General features: G+C 40.4%; 1 protein-coding gene across 3 annotated transcripts; it reads right to left on the bottom strand.

The window, feature by feature from the left end:
* Positions 1–9524: 9524 nt before the first annotated feature.
* On the bottom strand, positions 9525–20036 carry LOC110513388 (uncharacterized). Of its 3 annotated transcripts, none has more exons than XR_016493780.1 (13): positions 19807–20026; positions 19141–19389; positions 18483–18776; positions 16101–16302; positions 15786–15992; positions 14193–14321; positions 13843–13964; positions 13616–13708; positions 13290–13368; positions 13040–13147; positions 11236–11318; positions 10912–10960; positions 9525–10824 (listed from the first exon to the last, which is right to left on the bottom strand). XR_016493780.1 is itself a non-coding variant. In XM_021593244.3 (13 exons), the coding sequence occupies exons 2-13, from the start codon at positions 19342–19344 to the stop codon at positions 10713–10715; spliced, it is 1758 nt and encodes a 585-aa protein (XP_021448919.2). In that variant the 5' UTR covers positions 19345–19389; positions 19807–20036; the 3' UTR covers positions 9525–10712. The 3 variants fall into 3 exon arrangements, 1 of the variants encoding a protein (XP_021448919.2); XM_021593244.3 differs by having other exon boundaries at positions 12964–13147; positions 19807–20036; XR_016493781.1 differs by lacking the exon at positions 13290–13368 and having other exon boundaries at positions 12964–13147.
* Between the last annotated feature and the right edge of the window lie 1074 nt (positions 20037–21110).

Below are 21110 nucleotides of genomic sequence, written 5' to 3'. Positions count from 1 at the left end.
TGATTTTCGGTTTTAATTGTCACCCAAATGTCTATCACTGCACTTTCAACCATCTAAAACCACAGCAAAGTTAAAATGGGAATACAATGTCAGATATTTTGTTTTTAAATAAAACATATATATATATATATATTTTAGCCTTTATTTAACTAGGCAAGTCAGTTAAGAACAAATTCTTATTTACAATGACGGCCTACCCCAGACAACGCTGGGCCAATTTTGCACCGCACAAACACAGCTGGATGTGATACAGCCTGGAATCGAACCAGGGACTGTAATGACACCTCTTGCACTGAGATGCAGTGCCTTAGACCACTGCACCACTCGGGAGACGTTAATGTTTAATGTGTTATCACTGTGTTTAATTAATCTAATAGCAGAACCAAATGACCTGTATTGCTTTTGAGATTACATTAATGCCGTTCGAGATTCTGTGCAGATTGTTACAGCAATTGGGAAGATCTCCATTGACCTGCAAGGTCCTACGCATATTATCTTGAACATGCATGTTTTATATGATTACATAAGAAGAAATGTATAGTTACAGTAACCTAAAAATGTGCCAATGGACGTATTACTAATTTGAAGGTTGAATATTACATTAGTTTGGAAGATAGTCTTAACTTTAGGCTATTTACTCTATTGCAAAAGTAATATTGAATTCTGTTTGGTTGACAACTCAACCAAATATCAACATATAAAGGAGATGTATCTACTGCTTGGATAGTTAAAGCTAAGCCATTGTCTTAATCCATTTCTTTAACTTTTATTTTTGGTTGAGTTGGAGACGTGAATCCAACATCTAATTTGTTAACTTGTAGACAAGTTAATAGGCTATTTATTGTATTTCAAAAGTGAATTACAACCAATTGTTTTTGGTTGTAAATGCAACCAAATATCAACATCCGAAGGAGATTTATATTCTGCTTGGATAGTTCCATCTGTACCACTGATTTAGTTTGGCTTTAATTCCAGTTTGTCTACAAATTAATCATTGATATGTTGGATTCATGTCTGTATCTCAATAAATAAATAAAAGTTAAAGAATAGGACTAAATCAAATGAAATCATACTTTAAATGCACCTTAAATTAAGTTTGTATTGTCAATTTTTTTTATGAATTCTGGGTTTAATTGAAAGAATAGCTGTTGAGGACTTTCAAATGCTATACAGGCCTAAATAGCATCATTGATGTTATATGAGTGATAAAGTATGGTCACATTTCATTTGCTCTGTTAAACCTACCCGTTGGAATGGCTTTAATAGCAACAGTGAATCTATTTAGTTTTAAGTGGAGATTTCCCAACAATATTTCTCATGATTGCACATTGGTAATAGTCAGTGACAAATATCATAGCTAAGCAGGGCTGGGATTGGTTAAAACCTTAAAACCCTGGATGGGAGACCAAAGGGTAGATTCTCCAGTAGGAGGTGCTGCCCAGCCTATTGTTGTTTTCTGACAGTGGATTATTTAACGTTGAAGATCTGACGTTGTTTTAAAGGTACACATTCAACATATTTTACACACGGTTTGTCTATGTTTAAAAATGGTTACCATAATGACATAATCCTGAGGCTGAAATTTCACCCTCAAAACCACAATTGATGACTTTTTAAAAATCCAATGTATTTTACACGCAGATTCCACATCACAATACGTTGGCAAATTAAGTTGAAACATCGTTGATTCAACCAGTTTGTGCATGGTGCGTAATGGCATCAAGATGATAAACAATTATCCCACTGACAGAATCGCACGGTGACATATTGTAATCTCTTGGTAATCAGAATATGACGCTGCCTGTTATTGCTCAACTATACACAGAAGGCCAGAGGAGAAGTATGGGTATTCAACACACTGTTTTGTCACGAATGAGACGAGGCAGTCTCCCCTACTAATAACAAACCTCTGCGGTATAACTCACACAGTAATCGCACCAGTGCTGCATCTTCCTCTCTCATAACTGCTGTTTGTATGGCTCTAGTTGGCCTCCCAAATATCCCTCTATTCTGTTAGACACAGGTTTGGCATGTCAGCTAAACTCTTGTCCAGTGTAACATATTTATCTGACGTCTTGAACACCAGGAAAATGGCCATATTGACGCTACTGTAATTTTCACAACAGATGTTTGGGAGGAAATGTACATAGCATGTATGCTTGAATGGAAGGCTCTGTGTGGAATTGGACTTGGGATAAATGCTCTGTATTGAAAAAAACAGACATTAAATCCTATGCTTAATAAGCAATACCGGACCTACTGTTTCAAATAGGCTGTAGTGTTGGTGAGAAGCATTGCAATCATTTCTTTGGAAAACAGTGATCCAACCAGATCCGATTCTGGGTTGTAATAGAGGCCTACCTACCAGTAAATAACCACGTTGACTCTGACCATGATGGATCTGTTTTTATACCACTTTATGGCCAATGCAATCAGCCCACACACAGAGCACAATAACCTGGCCTGTGTTGTGTCCTAGCCCCAGAGGACTGCAATCAGTGCCCTATAGCATCATTGTGTGCACTGTTTGTGGACTGTGATTCATAATGGCACAGTGTCGTACAGTACACCATGGACCATAGTGGGGGAGTGAGATGTCTTTGCACATAAAAGTGTAATGACAAAGCCTCAAAGTGAGAGGCTGATCCAGGAGGACTTTGTGTACTGTATATCACACACATATCAGAGGTAATAAGGTTGGAAATAGGATTATGATAGAATGATCAGATAAATCATCTGTATTCATCATCATTCATTTGATCTTACAGCATAATATCAAATGAGATAAGATTATCAGACAGTATTTCACAGTGACTATACATCTTCTCTTAGCAAGTGCAGTAGATTTAAACACCACCAATCAACAATCGTCAAAACATTATCGAGTACTCAAACACATGGGCTGTTCACCTAGAGTAAGATGGAATGACACTGAACCTGGAAACACGAAAAGCCAGTGTTGTTTAGGTTACATGTGCCATCTGCCTATTGTCTATTGGCTTGAAAGTCGATGTAGAGGACTGCAGAGCCTGACCTTACCCCACTCCAGAGCTGTCAACACACTCTCCAAACACATTGCCCTGTGAATACTAAAGAAGAAGATCATGTGTTTCTACAGCAGGGACATTGGGACCGGGAGACTTCTGCTATCCGCCAGAGAGAAATGTCACACCAGAATGTGCCGAAAAAGCCAACTGGTGCCACGGATTAGCTCATTTAGTTTGTCAGCCTACCCTGGGAATGAATGGAGTTTATACATCTTTTTAACAAAGGGCATTGTCATATGCAGAGATGGTGTTCGTTCTTGGTTTGTAACACAGAGAAAGGCACATTAGATTGATATAAGGGTCATTTTCAGCCTCTTCTGACCATGACTTGTTTCTTTTCGGCCCCGTCAGATCCCTGATGGCCCCAGTACTGATGCTGAGAACATTGACACAACACTGCACTTAAAGTAGCAGCACAAAGACAGCCTTTCTCGTTGTCTCCCTGATATAGAATACCCAACCATATCCCCCTTTCAGTTTAGATGACCTTGGACCAAGTGTGTGTGTGTCCTTATGCCACACACACACTCCCTCTCTTTATCACTTTGTCTCTCTCACCATCTCACTTTAATTAATTCAACATTAATTATGCCTTTCCTATGCCACACACACACACACACACTTTCTCTCTCACCATCTCACTCTCATTAACTAAGTCTTTCAACGCTGATCCTCACTCTGTCTCCTCTCAGTATGTTAACATTTTCAAAACGAAGTCTTGAATGGGTGTTAATCATGTAATAGAATGATGAGTTATTTTTAGTGGCTGTGACTGTTCTCCCATCCACTGAAGAATAAATGGCACCGGCACGCGAAGGTGTCTGAAGGACATTGGGATCAAGTTTCACGCAGTAAATTGATCATCCCAGCATGCACCAGTAGCCTACTAGGGACTAGGGAGTGTTTACAGTGTACATTCATGAATTATTTTTTGGCGTCACTGCAAAGCGGTGGTAATATAAATCCTATATCGAAACCCCGAGACATTCTACTCTTGAGCAAGGCAGTTAACCCCCAACAACTACTCCCCGGGCGCAGTGAACGTTGTAAGGCAGCTCCCCGCACCTATCTGATTCAGCGGGGTTGGGTTAAATGCGGAAGACATATTTCGGTTGGCGTCACTGCTTTTGCTATATTTGTGTGTGTGCAAGGTAAAAGGTCGCGGTCGATTCGGAAACTGCAGCAATCTGATGGATGGGTCAATGGGATTACAAACTATAAGTGAAGGGAAAAACCTTTAACCTAACCTTTGAAAATGGAAGGTAAAAAAATTAAGTATAAGACCTATATTAAGACCTATATATTTGTAACGTTTTGCCTTTATATTTTGGACATTTGTTTGTTTTCGTGTTGTAACTGGACAAGAAGCGTAGATATGCAGGGATATTGCATATTTTATTCTATTGATTGTTTCGTACCATATAGTCCTTTAACAAATTAGGATATTTATTGATTGTTATGCCACTATAATGTAGGCTATACAACAGTTAGTCAAATTTATCCTATAGCACGTTTATGTATGCTAGTCATCTGTCCACATAATGACAACATGCAGTGAGATATATTACAGGACTCTGCTCACTCTTACCTTGTTTAACGCTCAACTCACTTGGAATTCGCGCATTCCCTCACAATACGCCACAAAGCACACTTTCTCTCTGATACAATGTTGTGTATTCCAATTGATCAGCTAAACCGTCCTGCAATGAAATATATGTATTATCTTCAGTTACCGCAGTATCAAAAATAATTGAAACCCAAAATTACGTATTCTTCTCCAAAGTAGGCATACAACAATTTCAGCGTTTCGGTTGATCCATCTTTCACACAGTTTTCTTTTTGTATATGTCAATATCCATGGGAGTTTCCCAAATGATCCAATGTCCAATCCTTGTCGGGCTCCGAGGTTGGTGAAATAGGTTCTGCAGCTACAGTGCAGTTCAACAGACCACTCTATCCCACTACTTGCGTTCATCAAAAATAGACATGGGAGGGGAGCTGTCCATACACGCAGGTGCTGAAGTGCTGAAAATAAACCTGGTGCATCAAAAGCATGGACTACCGATTATTTGGCAATACTGATTTGCAGGCGCGTGCACAATATGTGTTTACCTGTGCCAGAACACCTGCCCCTTTTCCCTCCCACTTGCCAAGTGTTCTTTTGTGTGGTGGTATAATTTTATATTTTTTGTATACAGTTGTTGTCATTGTTGTTCTGAACCCACTTCCACCTAGTCGTCGCGATGACGTCAAATTCGCCACCCCACACCTCCACCCCAACCGTTGGTCTGCCTTGAATGGAGCTCATGTGAGCCCGGTTGTGACTTTTTCCCAGTCTTCCATGCATGGAGATTAGTGCTGAGCGATTAGGGCTTTATGAGGTAGGTTCGGTTTCGATTTCGGTTTATTTTTTAGACATGAAATGCACTATGCATTATGTGGGTCGAATGTCGTAACAACACAGAACAAAACAATTAAAAGTAAAAAAAGAATAACATATGTACAAAAATAACAAAAAAATAAGACATTCTGTATATATATATATATATAATGTTAGTGATGCCCATTACTGCTTATCACTTATTAACCATATTTTATTAAAGTAAAGTGAATAAATTATGTTTTATTTGATTACTTTATTATTTCATTCCAAGTCATCATTCCATCTCTATAGACCTGCTGCCTATGCAGTCTGACAAAAATCAACATTTTAGTAGTTCTTCAAAGTAAATAAGACATGCTTTATTGACTGCTGAATGCCAAGTATCAATCAACCCGTGTCTGCTCCACACCGTTCTTATTATAGCTCAGTGCTCCACACAGACCGGACAAGTAAGCAGGTGCGCAATGGATTATTGTCATTGTAGTTAATTACCATGTTTTCTGTGCTAATGTATGTAGAATATTGGCCTGTTGGAAACTAAACCTACTACATTGCATAGTTCAGGCTTGATCCGATTTATCTCTACATAAACTGCCCATTGAGCTGACAGAAAAAACTCTTAACAAAATGGAATTCAAATAATTTAAACGTACATTGGTCAATTAGTTGTTTAAAAACCAAAAAATAACCGACATTTCGGTTAATTGCTCAGCACTCATGGAGCTTGCGCTCGCCCAGTATCCAAACATGCATGATTTGAAATGCAGTCACTGGAGGAGCATGTGTGTAGCAAGCTAACTAGTTTAAATATAAACAGTAATACCAGAGCAGCATAACATTTGATTCACACTTCATAACACTTGATTTATAACACATCATCATTCATTTTCGATCTGGATTGCTGATAGCCTATGTGCAGCAGCACTTCATCATGCATTTCCTTATACAATCATAGCAGCGGGAGCGGTGCTAGAGGTGCTGCAGCACCCCTGATAAGGGACTGCACGTTATTGACAATGAGGGATACCTGGAGAAAATCGGACCTCCCTGAAATTAAAATGGATGGCCCTCCCTTCAGTAAAATATATTTTTACCTGACCCACTCTGAAAGCTTGAAAAAAAAGTGACCCTCCCCTATACCCAAAACAATAATTCAAAGAAAATGGATAACAGAGAACATGCCTACGTTTACCCTCACGCCTATGATAGACAAGGGCTGGGTTTCCCAAAAGCATCGTAGCACTAAGATCATCTTAACTTAGTGCTACGATGTTTTTATGAGATCCAGGCCAGAGCCTTAGATATGCAGTTTTAGAAACTGTTCTTCGTGTTGTAAGCATTACATAGCAAAGTAGCTAGAAGATTGTGGATTTGCAGACAATTGTAGGGATGAAAAGATATCCATTATAATAAAAGCACTGCACGAATGTATCATCTTATTTGCAGTCCGAATTTCTTTTGCCTTTTATAAACACATTTCTTGCAATTCTACGTCGTTTTACATGACTGGAGAAAAGCTGAATAAAAAAAATATATACCGCAACATTACATGACAACGAATGAGTGCATGCTGTAGCACCAAAGACATTTAGATTTCTATAAAGGCTATTGTTAAAAAAAAGAGGATAGTCTAAGTTTGGACTGAAGTTTCAACTGAATTATCTGATCATCAATGACTTAGAGAAAAAGCCATTTGTTATTTAACACATAGGTTTAAGGTTAAGGTTGAATGTATTTGCACAAGAAGAAAATAAGTGAAACAACAATACAGTTAAAAACAAATAAATAAAAAACGGTGTGCAAGTGTGGTTGGAAGCCCCAGGGCTTATAAAAAATACACAACACAAAAACTATATTCAATACATAAGTACAAAAATAAAAAAGGTTTGTTAAAGCAGACACCCTTTTTTCTCCCCATTTCATTTTTGTGGTATCCAAATTGGTAGTTACAGTCTTGTCCCATCGCTGCAACTCCCTAAGTACTCAGGAGAGGCAAAGGTCGAGAGCCGTGCGTTCTCCGAAACACGACCCAGCCAAGCTGCACTGCTTTTTGACACAATGCCCGCTTAACCCGGAAGCCAGCCGTACCAGTGTGTCAGAGGAAACACCGTACACCTGGTGTGCATGCGTCCGGCTCGCCACAGGAGTCGCTAGAGCACAATGGGACAAGGAAATCTCGGCCTGCCAAACCCTCTCCTAACCCGGACAACGCTGGGCCAATTGTGCGCTGTCTCGTGGGTCTCCCAGTCACGGCCAGCTGTGACAGCCTGAGATCGAAACCGGGTCTGTAGTGAAGCCTCAAGTATGGCGATGCAGTGCCTTAGACCACTGCACCACTCGAGAGGCCCCCGCAAATGGATTTTAACAAACAATTGGTCCCCCAAAAAATGCGTCCCTCCGTTGAATTTCAAAATCCGGATTGTGGCCCTCGAGCCAAAAAGTTTGCCCACCCTTGGCCTATAGTATAGGCTATGGATCATTTTATTGAGACCACACTAGGCACGCTTGATATTGCACACCCAGTAGAAATTCAGGGATGAGGGGCATCATACTAATTCTAAAACACTGAACAATGACATTTAATTGATTTCAAATTACATGACCCTCACCTGGACTAAAAAAAAGAAAAGAAAAAAAGACTAAACCCTCCGCCTGACTGAAATTGAAAAAGCATGACCCTCTGGGTAACAATGGTGTACATTTCCACCTCTACCTAAATTGAAATACATTTGCAAAAGTTAGAGTTACTGCTGTCTGTTCAGTAAGAAATTGAATAATTCAGAATAGTCTACTACACCATGAATTGGGAGGTGCTGGAACAAAACGTGAGCACGAGGGAGGGGTGCTCTCAGTTACTCACTTTTTGTTCCAGCACCTCCCGATTTACAAGTTAATCACTGAACACAGGTAGTCTAGAATCTAGCTAACCACCGTATACTAAATTATCCACACAAGCCACATATCACGAGGTAGAAGATTGAATAATAAGGTATATTATGAAGTTATTATTTAACAGCATTGAAGATAAATCCTAAATCAGTAAAAAACAAATAATCAAGCTAGCTAACTAGCAGATTTACATCAATCATCAACGATCAGCTGATCATCTTTTCCCAATGTCAATCATGTCTTTAGGAGGCACTGTAACTAGCTTGCTTTCAATTTGTGATGAGTTAGTGTGTTGTTGCAAAAATAAATAGGCCTATGCTAAGAGGCATTTATTAGGCTATGTTCTGAATTTCGAGATGGTTAACAATTCTGAAAGTAAAAATAAAATAGATATATTTTTGTTTAAATTGAGTTGAGCAGGGGGTGCCCTTTTTCATGTTGAGTACCTGCCCTCTGAAAGGTCTGTGAAGTAAAAAAAAACATTTTGAATACGGTTTACTCGCTTTCAGATTGAAAATTATCCGGCCACATTTTATTAACCATTTAAATCGAACCAGTTTATTAACTAGTTAATCAAAGATCATTAGATATATTAGGTGAGATTCGATAGAGACCGACTCCGAAGAGTCAGAAGTTACGACAGCACTTTGACAATAAAAGGCAGGATTTTATTGACCAGTTGGGAAAAGTAAACTTGAGCCTACATCATGAGTGACGCATGTTTCCCTGGCATCATTTCTACATTCCTACTGAAAAGCGGCAAAGGATGTGATTACATATAGTTAAAAAAAATAAAAAATTGTAGACCTATTATCAAGCCATGTGATGGGTAACGCTTACACTTTAGTTTAAAACACTCTTTACCATAAACAAATGCATGGAATGTGTTTTCTTTACAATAGATTGATTCTTGCCATCTCCAATTTGACTTGTGAAAACTGTGAACATGACCTCTGCCATAGTGGAGGCATAATGAAAATGTTTCATTAACATGTTTAACAAGTCGATTGAAGCGGCCAAGTTTAATTTACCCTCCATTTGCATTTAATTAAAGGTTAGGCCTATTTTCTCAAAGTGTGCCCTTTAGGAAAACCAATTGAAAACAGATTGGGTGCTCGTTCTTTTTTGTGTTCTCTTGTAGCAATGATCAACGGCGATGGCTTTGTTAAGCCTTGGGGTGACTATTAATTTACAAAGGATCAGAGTTAAATACTTCAAAAACAGATTACATTTATTTCAAATTGTACAACCATGATTCAAGAGAAGAGCAGAGATTTAAGTTAGCATGATCAAAGAAATAATACACAATATGACAATCTTAGAATATTGACGACCAAGATACCTTGAAATAAGGCAACAGTAAACATGTCATCCCCCACGAATGACTAACGTATGTACAGTTGATTACTATAGCCCCCTTCCCCATAAGTGTAATTTTGTCAATGCCAGATCTCTATGGCATGACTAATCATTCACCCAAATTTCATCAAAATTGTGCCAGTGGTGTCTGAGATATCGTGTGGGTTAGCTCATATCCCTAAACATGTGTGCCAAATTTCATCACTAAGTCAAACAGATTATAGCGCCACCGCAAGGTCGATATGAATGTTCTTGCATATGTTGAGTCTTGACAGTGTTTGCAACATGTGTACCAAATGATGTTACAATATGAATATCCTTGGCTGATTTATATGCAGTTATGTGCCAGACCACACCCACGTGAATGTTTATTGGTCAATAGCGGCCATGTTGTTGTAGCTACCAGTCAAATATTACATTGAGAGATCGTTTTCCATAAATGCCACATATCAAGTTTTGTGCAGATCGGTCATTCGGTAACAGAAGAGTAGTATTAACTGTTTTTCAGACAAACTTGTTCCTTGTGAAGACAGGGATCGATCTACTAAATTTCATGACTTAAGGTCAAACGGGGTGAGGGGCATGACCTTTCAAAGTTTGCATTTTCAATCTCGTTACAGAGCCACCATCTGGCCAATCAGTGTAATTTTCTAAATGCCTTAACGCTATGGCAAGACGCATCATTCACCCAAGTTTAGTCAAAACCGGGCCAGTGCTGTCTGAGATATCGCTTGTGACTAACACGTGAACCTACTAACGGACGGAAACAGATCCAAAGTGCCTTCCCCGATTTCATTGTGGGGGACAATGACCAGCATACACACAGGGATTGTTTGGAAGACAAATGCAATGACAAGGCAACACCTGTACGTGCAGGAGATGAGACAGACAATATTATAGAGTAGCACTTACATGTGCATTAGTATTTTATATACCAATTTGCAAAGAGCAGATTTTACCCATAGAAATACACTCAATAGAGTAATTCCTATGAATACTTTCAATTAACCAACCACATTAGCCTGGACTTGCATCTACATGACCGTGCAGATTTGGGACTTCCGTTTCTTTAACAGGGGTATGGTCTCTTCATTATCTGACGCAGCAGTGGGTGAAACTTCGGAGCTCTCGGACAATGGAGTCTCACTAAAACACATGATACGTGTTCAGTCAGTATCAATGATTACTCAAACCAAAGCCGATCACTGGAAATAACTCACAGACATTATGTACCTGTTAGTCTGTGTTGTCATCGGTTTAATGCGCTCATATAAATTCTCGCCTACAGAGGGATTATAACAAACAGTAAAAATTGGTTGAACAAAGCTTTTGATAAAACAGCCATTACTTTCTTGTAACAACATGTGCAGAATGTGGATGAAAAAAACCCCAATAGTGTTATTTTAACATGCTAGTGGTCCTCTGTCCAAATAAGGACTACTTAGCCCACACACTAGTTATAGCTAGTAGCTAGCTACTTCCCCAATGGGAGATTTGGAAAAAAGTGAATGTTGTGCACCCGTTTCTCAGGTTAAGATTGAGGGGAGTGGTTCTTACTCTGCTGGGCGAGTACAGGGTGGTTTGATGGGTCCTGGTTCTGGTAATGGGGGTCGGGATGCTCAAAATGATTATTCAGGTTCCTGGAGGTGAGAGGAAGAGGCACGCTCAAACATCATCATCTCAAAAATAACTTTTCAATAATAATTTAAGTCACAAGCAGCAGTGTAACATTGGCCACACACACACAACAATGCCAAGTTAAAGGCATCTTAGATATATCGTTTCTCTGGGACCGGGAGAATAACAAACATAGTGCAGCTATGCAGAAATGAGTGTGTGTTTACAGGGGGATGGTAGTGAATCATCAGTGGAAGCCAAGGTCATCCCCATGCACATTAATTATGTATGGGGTTTTGTTTTCTCTGCTGGTGCTCTTATGATGTATCTGTGGCTGGCTAATGACTCTCCATTTCCCCATGATTCTATTCTTCTCTGCAGAGCAGACACTCCCAGAGCTCATTTTCTTCAGTGTAATTTAAGAAAACCCAATAGGTGTTTATACCTTAACGACATTCTGCAAAAATAAACAATTTAAGAGGCCGGAGTCTGGTGGCACGAAATGAAAACGTGTTTGATTTTCCAGTGTGCTAATCACAAGTAAAATTACCCTGGGTTTATTTATGGGTTGTCTGGAAGGGTGTTATTGGGCTATGCACGTGTTTATAATGGTGCAGCTATGTACACTATTACTAAATGGCCAGAAACAAATAACTTTCTTCTGAAACTCGTCAATCTATTCTTGTTCTGAGAAATGAAGGCTATTCCATGTGAGAAATTGCCAAGAAACTGAAGATCTAGTACAACGCTGTGTACTACTCCCTTCACAGAACAGCGCAAACTGTCTCTAACCAGAATAGAAAGAGGAGTGGGAGTCCCTGGTGCACAACTGAGCAAGAGGACAAGTACATTAGAGTGTCTAGTTTGAGAAACAGACGCCTCACGAGTCCTCAACTGGCAGCTTCATTAAATAGTACCCACAAAACACCAGTCTCAACGTTAACAGTGAAGAGGCAACTCCGGAATGCTGGCCTTCTAGGCAGAGTTCCCCTGTCCAGTGTCTGTGTTCTTTTGCCCATCTTAATCTTTTATTTTTATTGGACAGTCTGAGATCTTCAGTTTCTTGACAATTTCTCACATGGAATCGCCTTCATTTCTCAGAACAAGAATAGACTGACGAGTTTCAGAAGAAAGTTATTTGTTTCTGGCCATTTTGAGCCTGTAATCGAACCCACAAATGCTGACGCTCCAGATACTCAACTAGTCTAAAGAAGGCCAGTTTGATTGCTTCTTTAATCAGAACAGTTTTCAACTGTGCTAACATAATTGCAAAATGGTTTTCTAATGATCAATTAGCCTTTTAAAATGATAAACTTGGATTAGCTAACACAACGTGCCATTGGAACACAGGAGTGATGGTTGCTGATAATGGGCCTCTGTACGCCTATGTAGATATTCCATTAAAAATCAGCCGTTTCCAGCTACAATAGTCATTTACAACATTAACAATGTCTACACTGTATTTCTGATCAATTTGATGTTATTTTAATGGACAAAAAATTTGCTTTTCTTTCAAAAACAAGGAAATTTTTAAGTGACCCAAACTTTTGAACGTTAGTGTATGTGTGCTAATATGTACAGTAAATTAGTGATAATGTGCACTGTGTGAGCCTGTATGATGATGTTTACATTGTGTGTGTGTGTGTGTGTGTGTGTTAAATGCCCTGCCTGTTTGCCCCTGGCAGCACAGTCCGATAGCCCGGCTGCTCAGTGAGAGATCCTGTCACCGGTGACTGGGAGTCACCTGCTTCTCCCATGGTCACTGTGTGTGCCTGTTCTCCATCTGGCACCGGGGCTTCCTCCTCCTTCCCCGGCTCTCCGGTAGACACCTCTGCTGAGCCAGCTCCACTCACTATGGAACAGCAGCCCAGTCAGTACACAGGAAATAAAACTGTATAAACGCATGAGTACACTTACAAGTTCTACAAGAGAGTTGAAAGTGATTTGAAATGGAACCATTTTTCACAGTCAACATTTAAACTGAAGGTCCTCACCTTGGGGCTCAGTCTTTGCCCTATGGCCATTCAGAACAGCTTTTCTATTTTGAGTGTGTAGACGAGGGCCGAGACATCTCTATGCAGAGTGTAGTAATGGTTTTCACGCAAGCAGGCACATCACACGTACACACACACACACGCACATACACACACACACACACACTACATTATAGTTCCCATGAACAGACCAGAAGATGGTTGATATATTATCTGGTTATAGTGTTGGTATATTAACTAGATACTGGCTGATAGATAAACAAATCAGTTTGTTTTCCTGCAACTGAGTATGATGGTCAGGAGTGTGGTGTCCAGACAGCATCTACCTGGGGTTTTCCAGGGGTGATCAGTGACAGCCTGTGTTGCAGGGCCTCGCTCAGCTTGTTGACCAGACGCTCCTGGACCGAGCTGGACGAGTCCTGGAAATGAAGACGGCGGTTAACCAACGTTATACGGTCTGATAAGGTCTGAGCAACCACATATAACTGAAAAAGTATATTCTATTGAGGATTGATTGTATGGGTTGGTGTATTTGTAGTAGTGACCTCTTTACCTTGCACTTTGACAGTAAACCCAGAGCTTGTTTGTAGTAGAGGGTGGCTCTCTCCAGGTCTCTCAACTTAAAATGAACTTCCCCTAAACACTCACAAGTCTGCCATTGGCCCTTATAGTCATCTAGAGATATATGAGAGATAGAGAGAGAAAAGGAGGAAGAAGAAAGATAAATATAAAGAGACATTGAGAAAGTTGAGTAAACAAGGGAGAAAGAGAGAGAGACTTTAAGTGTCAAAAGGGGTCAATGGACGTAAAGAGTCATTAATAGTCTGTTCAAACATTTAGAACACACTTCAACATGAAAAATGTGCTTATTATTATTCTTATAAAGAATGAAGAACTTTGTACCAGTGTCTTTGAAGGCCTGCAAGGCGTGGAGGTAGTTCTCTGCTGCCTCCTCATGCTCCCCCAGCTGACTGAGAGCAAAGGCCAAGTTACTGAAGCAGCGGCCCTGAGCACGACGACTGCCCAAAGACCCTGACAGACACACAGAATGAGGGGGAAAGAGAAGGGGGAGAAGTATCAGAGAGATATCCGTTTTTCCCACTTAAAAAAAGAATAAGTAGCTATAATGTCATGCTCACATCCCCAACAGCAAAAAATAATATGCACATACGCACAAGACATAACAGTGTGTGAGTCACTCAGTGGTGCTGTGGTAAGCACTCTAAGTACCCATGGGATTGCCTCAGTGGAATCTCAGCCCACACACCCCTGCACGCGCACACACACACTTTTCTCTGTTGCTAATGTGAGAGCTGCTCACAGAGACAGATTAGAGGCATGAAGAGCACTGGACACACAGACAGACCAAGGTACTGTAAAGGATTAATCAGGGTAATGTAAACTCACCCCATTCTGTACAAATGTGCGCAACCGCGACATTCAAACAAGGCTGCAAAGAAAACTAATGGGACTGTAGCGACTGTGTTGACTTCAAAATCTGGGGTGTGAACTACGTTTCTATTCAAGCGTTGATCGACATGGTAATGGCTCTATAGTACCGGAGAAAAAAACGGACCCTCTGTTACATCGTGACGTGTCATGCCGTAACATATACAGCACGCATAAAGCAACTGTTTCTGACTTACAATCTCTCTCCACCAGGTGTAGCACTTCTCTCATCGTTTAAAAACAAGAAATGGACAGTGACGGGGGTAAGGGGGGATACCTAGTCATTTTTTGCATCATCACTGCAAGCGATCATGACTTTCAAAAGCCGCTGTTTACTTCTGAAGATCACTTTAGCACCGCCCTAAAAACCCGATTCAAATTCGACACAAACCTTCAAATAGGTATGTAATGACACATTATATATAGACTATTTATAGTGTTTTATTTACATTTTAGAGGCGATAAGTTGGACAGATCGAGTGAAAAAAAGCCGTTTCCCCACACGACATCTCTCCTCCTCACTATCACACATTAGTTTCACCTCCCCACCCGCCATTTTTAAAAAGACCTGACGGAGCTCATTGCCTTCTTGAATCATGCAGAAACGGGCAGCGTGGAGGTCCCATCATGGATGTTGTTGGAAAGTGGAGAAATTGTGCTTTACAGTGGTATTGACATTACAGTTGATCTGGAAGTATTACATTTTTTGGGCGCTAAGATAAGGTCAATTGTACGGACCAAGGCGATGTACAAAAGTGAGTGAGTTTACTTTATAATGAAATGTTTGAGGAATGGTCTGCCCCTCTGCCTAAACAATTACTCCTACACGCCTCAGGTAACATGTTCCTCACACACACATTAATCTCTGTGGCTCAGTTGGTAGAGTGCTTGCACCACTCATATGAAAAAATATGCACGCAGAGTACTTTGGAGAAAAGCGCATGCTAAATGGCATATCATTATTACATGCAGTACACAACAGCACTGAACTGTGCAGAAAATACAGTATAACTAAACTCTCCAGCGTAATTGACGTAATAAGCTCACCATGCAGGTCGGCTGCCTGGCGGTGGTAGTCCAGGGCCTGCCGGTACTGGCTCAGTGTGTTGTGAACGGCTCCCAGGTTCTGTAGGACCACGGCCAGCCTGCTGGGCCTGGTGCTGGCCAGGGGCAGGGCCCGCTCATAGCACCCGGCTGCCTCCTGGAACAACTTCAGCTGGGAGAAAATCAGGCCCAGGTCATTGTACACCTTACCTGAAAGACAGAGGGATAAAGTCACAAAACTGTGACCAAATTGTTGACTAACAATGCTGTTACTCATTTGTTTTTTCCTCAATTCAGTTACTCTGACAGTTTATCTACCGAGCAACTCTGGGTCTTTGATGTTGTTGCTCAGCTCGAGGCAATCAGTGAGCACGGTGATGATATCATCCACGGTGAAGTCATCTGACTGGAGCATGTGACTCCCTGCCTCTTTGTAGGCCATGGTGGCTGAGTCCAGCTTGCCTGCCATCCTGTAGCTCTCTCCAGCCCTCTGGAAGCTTTGAGCTGCCTGGGTCCAGTCCTGCAAACACACATCTTGAATCAGAACCTACAAACAAGCAAGATTTCTGGCTCTCACAGACCTGTAACTTCTTCAAGAGGCTCCTTTGTCCTCCACTCATTACCTGTATTAATGGCACCTGTTTGAATTTGTTATCAGTATAAAAGACACCTGTCCACAACCTCAAACAGTCACACTCCAAACTCCACTATGGCCAAGACCAAAGAGCTGTCAAAGGACACCAGAATCAAAATTGTAGACCTGCACCAGGCTGGGAAGACTGAATCTGCAATAGGTAAGCAGCTTGGTTTGAAGAAATCAACTGTGGGAGCAATTATTAGGAATTGGAAGACATTAAAGAACACTGATAATCTCCCTCGATCTGGGGCTCCGCATACTCATTGTTTTAAGCAAAACTACACAAAACTATTGCTGATGGTGTACCTGAACAATCAAAATAAAATCCAATGTAAGCTCTGATCAGCATGTAAAGCCAGATGAGAGCTGTGTGTCCCGCAGTAGCTTAGGCTACTTTATTCTGGTAAAACACAATTTTCAACAGCCCATTTGATAACAATAACCTAACAAATTACATTGGTTGTCACTCAACTGAAAGCCTAATATTGCACAAGATATTTTCAAACATCTGAATGCTGAAGGTGAAGCGCATATGTGCCAGATCAGGAATAGTCATGCCTCACGTTAGTCAGCGAGCGAAGCTGCTCGCAGTTTGACTACCGATTTTGCTTAGGGTTGTTCAGCATGCAAAATGTCGATCAATGACTGTCAACACAATTGTATGCTTAGTTTGACACTGAAGTAGAGGATGCAATTGTCACAAAAGATGAGAGGCATTTTCGGAAGGTAGAAAGAAAGTAATTTGAGCAACAACAAAAAATTGTGAACAGGTGATTTGCAACGTTTGAATTGATTTTTGGACAGATGCATGCTACATTTGGATCGGTTTGGGGTCCCGCTGACCGATGCACTCAGATCTTAAACATTTGAACCAGGGACTGATGCATACAGGTGAATCTTTACATCCCTATTATAAATGCTAATAATGATACTAATTTATTGATAATACCCACACACTGCCTATGGCAGTTCTCTAAATAATTTTATTGTGGCTTGACTCTGACACACCGACTGAGGGTGTCCCAATGAGAAACGGACCATAATGACAGCGACTGGCCCTTCATCAGTGGCAGCTGGTGATCAGCAAAGATGAGGGAGGTGGGCAGGTTCACTAAAGATCTGAAAAGGTTAATGGAATAATTTTTATTTGTGTTACAATTGTATTGATTAAACAAATTGCAAAGCATGATTTCTGAGCACCTAATACATTAGAAGGAAGATGGCTCATATGAATCAATCAACTGACAATCAATTAAAGGAGAAGTTGAGTATTTATAACCAAATATAGGTATCGCTCAAGTTGCACAAAAGGAAATATAATGTTGCGGATAAAGTTTGGAATGACACAATTTCATATGTAAAACATCTAAAGCCCTACATCACTATACTGAGAGCTTTGTCGTTTCTAAAATTACATATTGTTGTTGTTTTTGGAGCCTTTGTTCATTTTTTTCAGGGCCCCTATACTATACAACGAGGATGAGGACGTGATTTGCTGTTTGTTTCTAAAAAAATAAAAATAAATCACAAAAAGATGTCTGGACCCTTCTATAAAGAAACTATTTTCATAAAAAGCAACTATTTCCATTTGGTTGTAAAAAAAGAGAACTTATTTAACAATCATTCAACTATCGCAATTTACTCAAGCATTTTTTGAGTACTTGAGCATTTATTTTAGCAGAGAAGCTTGTTTTCTTCCTACTGTGGTATAGTCCTTCAATTTTCAGTCTCGAGTATTCTAGGCCTCATGCATAAGCATCTTATTTTCTTTGCAGAAGATATGGGTGGTCTTCTAAATTCTGACTCAGCACAATCTTAATGTGCATGAAAGCAAATTTCCTGGTGGTAATCCCTCATTATAAAAAAGCACAGTTTGGTCTTTTCTCTGAATATATTGGATTGGTGTTAAATCTCTTTAGGAGAGTATCCCACCTACATTTTGGAATGGCTTAAGGTGAGGAATATAAGTACAGTTTACTGCCGTTTTACAGTTCCCCTCTAATGAGATTTTTGGTAGGGTAATCTGATCCTTGAGCTGAACCATAAACCTGGAGCTGACTGACCTTTAGGAGCAGGTGACAGTGGGACATTTTCATACAGGAGTCCCCCTCACTAGCCCCATCCCCCTGGGAGCGGTACAGCTGGGCTGCCTGGAGGTAGTGACCAGCCGCCTGGCCGTGGTTCCCCAGGATCTCATGGGCTACGGCCATGTTGAACTGGAGGTCTGCTACCCGCTCTCCCTTCTCTCCTGGCTGGGCCCGCTTCAGGAAGTCCAGCCCCTTCAGGGCTTTACCCACCTCCACGTAGGCAGCTCCCAGGTTAAAGGCACATGCCTGCTGGACCCTGGTCTCCTTTAACTGTGGGTGATAGAGTATGTTAAGACAGGCAACTTAAACATTATAAAAGCTAACATAAGTACCAGTAAACATTATGCAGCATATTTGACTTTCTTCCATACAGTATGTCTAAATATTGTGGTTGTCAGATGTATGTTGTTGTGAAAACCAATTACCATTTGGGGGACAATAAAGATTGTGTAAACACTGTAATCCATTTGGACTTGAACCAGACAAGTTTTTGTTGCCTGGACATTTTCCAAACAATAAATTCATGTGCTCAGTTCTCCCCCTCACAGTTTTAGCAAGCCCTATATTATATGGGTGAGGTGCAGGACAAAATGTCTCAAAATGGACAACATGGAATTAGCCTAAGTAATGTCACCTCTATGGAAGCTTTGAAGGCCTTTTTGAAACAGCGGAGGGCTTCTTCACAGTCCCCTTGCTTTAGGGCAATGTGGCCAGAGGCTGTGAGCTCCTCTATGTCCACCTGGACCTTCAGGACATCAGCCTCTTTGTCTTTGCTCTTTACACATTCGTCACTCTTCTTCTTCCTGCCTTCATGTGATGGGTAGCTATCAGATGCCATATTGATTTCGCCAGGGGGTGGCTATAGGATAGCATTATGAGGAGACTGATGGAAAGAAGAGAGCAAAATAATGATGAAGTTCAGATTATAGTCACACTCACTCAGGTCATGACACTGACAGTACTGCCCTCCTTTGGTGACAATGAGTACTAGCTATGTGGCAAACCACATGAGGACTCACTCAGTGCCTGCCCTCTTCAAATAAATGTTTAATTAAGTCTATTACGTGATCACTGAACATGCATTTCTTTTAGGCATATATAGCCAGAATTTTCGCATTCAAATAAACATTTTTGAGAAGTAGCATGGACCGATGTCTATCTTGTTTGCTAGCTAACTTGGCTACTTTCCTCTCATCTGGTGTGCACCGAAGTTGAAACCACATGACTAGTTAACGCATTAGCTTCTCGAGTCTTGGTAACATGGCTAACGTAGCTATTTTTTTTTAGCTATTTCACTCACATTTTCAAGATGAACAGCCATCCAAAACAGAGCAGTCGCAATTAGTTAGTTAGCTTAACAAATACCTAGGTAAATTATCCGTACAGCCGTAATCCCTAGTTAGTCTATATCACACGTTTTAGCTGGCTTTTCTTGTTAGCTTGCTAACTAGCTAATGTTAGGGAGTTACTGGTTTGTGGAGCCAGGGAAAGCTATGAAGTAGCAGGTCTGTTGCTATGGCAATATTAAATAGGAAGTGAGGCGTAGTTGGCCATATAAATGATTTTAGGCACAATTAACAATGAGACTGAAGCAGCAACTTAAATATCGTACTGCTAGTTATGACTATTTATATACAAATGTGTGTATATATATATATATATATATATATATATATATATATATATATATATATATATATATATATATATATATATTTTGTTTGTTTGTTGTTGTTGTATTTATTAATTTTTTATGTATTTATATATATATAAAAAATCATATATATATATATATATATTTAAAAATGAAAGAAAGGAAACATCTCCCAGAAAGTTATTTATGGGCGGCAGGTAGCCTAGTGGTTAGAGCGTTGGGCTCGTAATATAATTAATATACGCCTAATTAATATATAATATACGCCTAAATGCTCAAGCGCGCACACACATTCGTTCTGACTGTCTGCTCAGACTAACAGCCTCACCTGTTGTTCCTGTCAATCAGACACGCAGTGTCAACCAAAGGGAGGGCCCACACTTTGCAGCTAAGGAGAGCAGCTGTGAAAACAACAGCTGGAAAATGAGGCAGAAGCACAGCATTTGGAAGCTTTTTAATAATGTAGACAACGTTAGATAGAGCACAGTGTAGGATTTGCCAAAACAAAACCACATATAAAGCCAGTTGAGAGTGGCCAGAGAATGGCAAGTAGATGGAAAAGTGGTGTGTCTAACATAACCACAGCCATGAAAATGTTAAATGGAACCCATCATCCATGTCTTGCCCACACAATCAACCTGATAGTAAGAGATGCTCTGAAGGTGATGAAGCCCACTGTGAACAAAGTGAAAGCAGCTGTGGAATACTTCCACAGGAGCACAGTAGGTGCTGAAAAACTAAAGTAGACACAACGCCAGATGGGGATGCCTGAGCTGAGGCCTAAATAAGACTGCACTACAAGGTGGAATTCAACATTTTATATGTTGAAGTGGTTTCTTGAGTCAAAGGATGCCATCATCTCTACCCTGGCCATTGTCAATGCACCTGTTGATGCTCTGACCCAAGAGGAATGGGAGGTGGAGGAGGTGTGCAGTCCTGGAACCCTTTGA

Source organism: Oncorhynchus mykiss, chromosome 3, assembly GCF_057628025.1.
Source record: "Oncorhynchus mykiss isolate SJ-2025 chromosome 3, ASM5762802v1, whole genome shotgun sequence".
NCBI classification, from domain to species: Eukaryota; Metazoa; Chordata; class Actinopteri; order Salmoniformes; family Salmonidae; genus Oncorhynchus; species Oncorhynchus mykiss.
The sequence above is the reverse complement of the archived record's forward strand: the minus strand, read 5'-3'. Positions and strand labels throughout refer to the sequence as shown.

Bases quoted from the DNA above. Each gene is read 5' to 3' on its own strand.
- LOC110513388 (XM_021593244.3), bottom strand. From the start codon at position 19,344: ATGGCATCTGATAGCTACCCATCACATGAAGGCAGGAAGAAGAAGAGT. The intron at 18,777-19,140 runs GTGACATTACTT...TATCACCCACAG, and splicing joins CCTTCAAAGCTTCCATAGAG to TTAAAGGAGACCAGGGTCCA. The intron at 10,825-10,911 runs GTACATAATGTC...CATGTGTTTTAG, and splicing joins ATGACAACACAGACTAACAG to TGAGACTCCATTGTCCGAGA.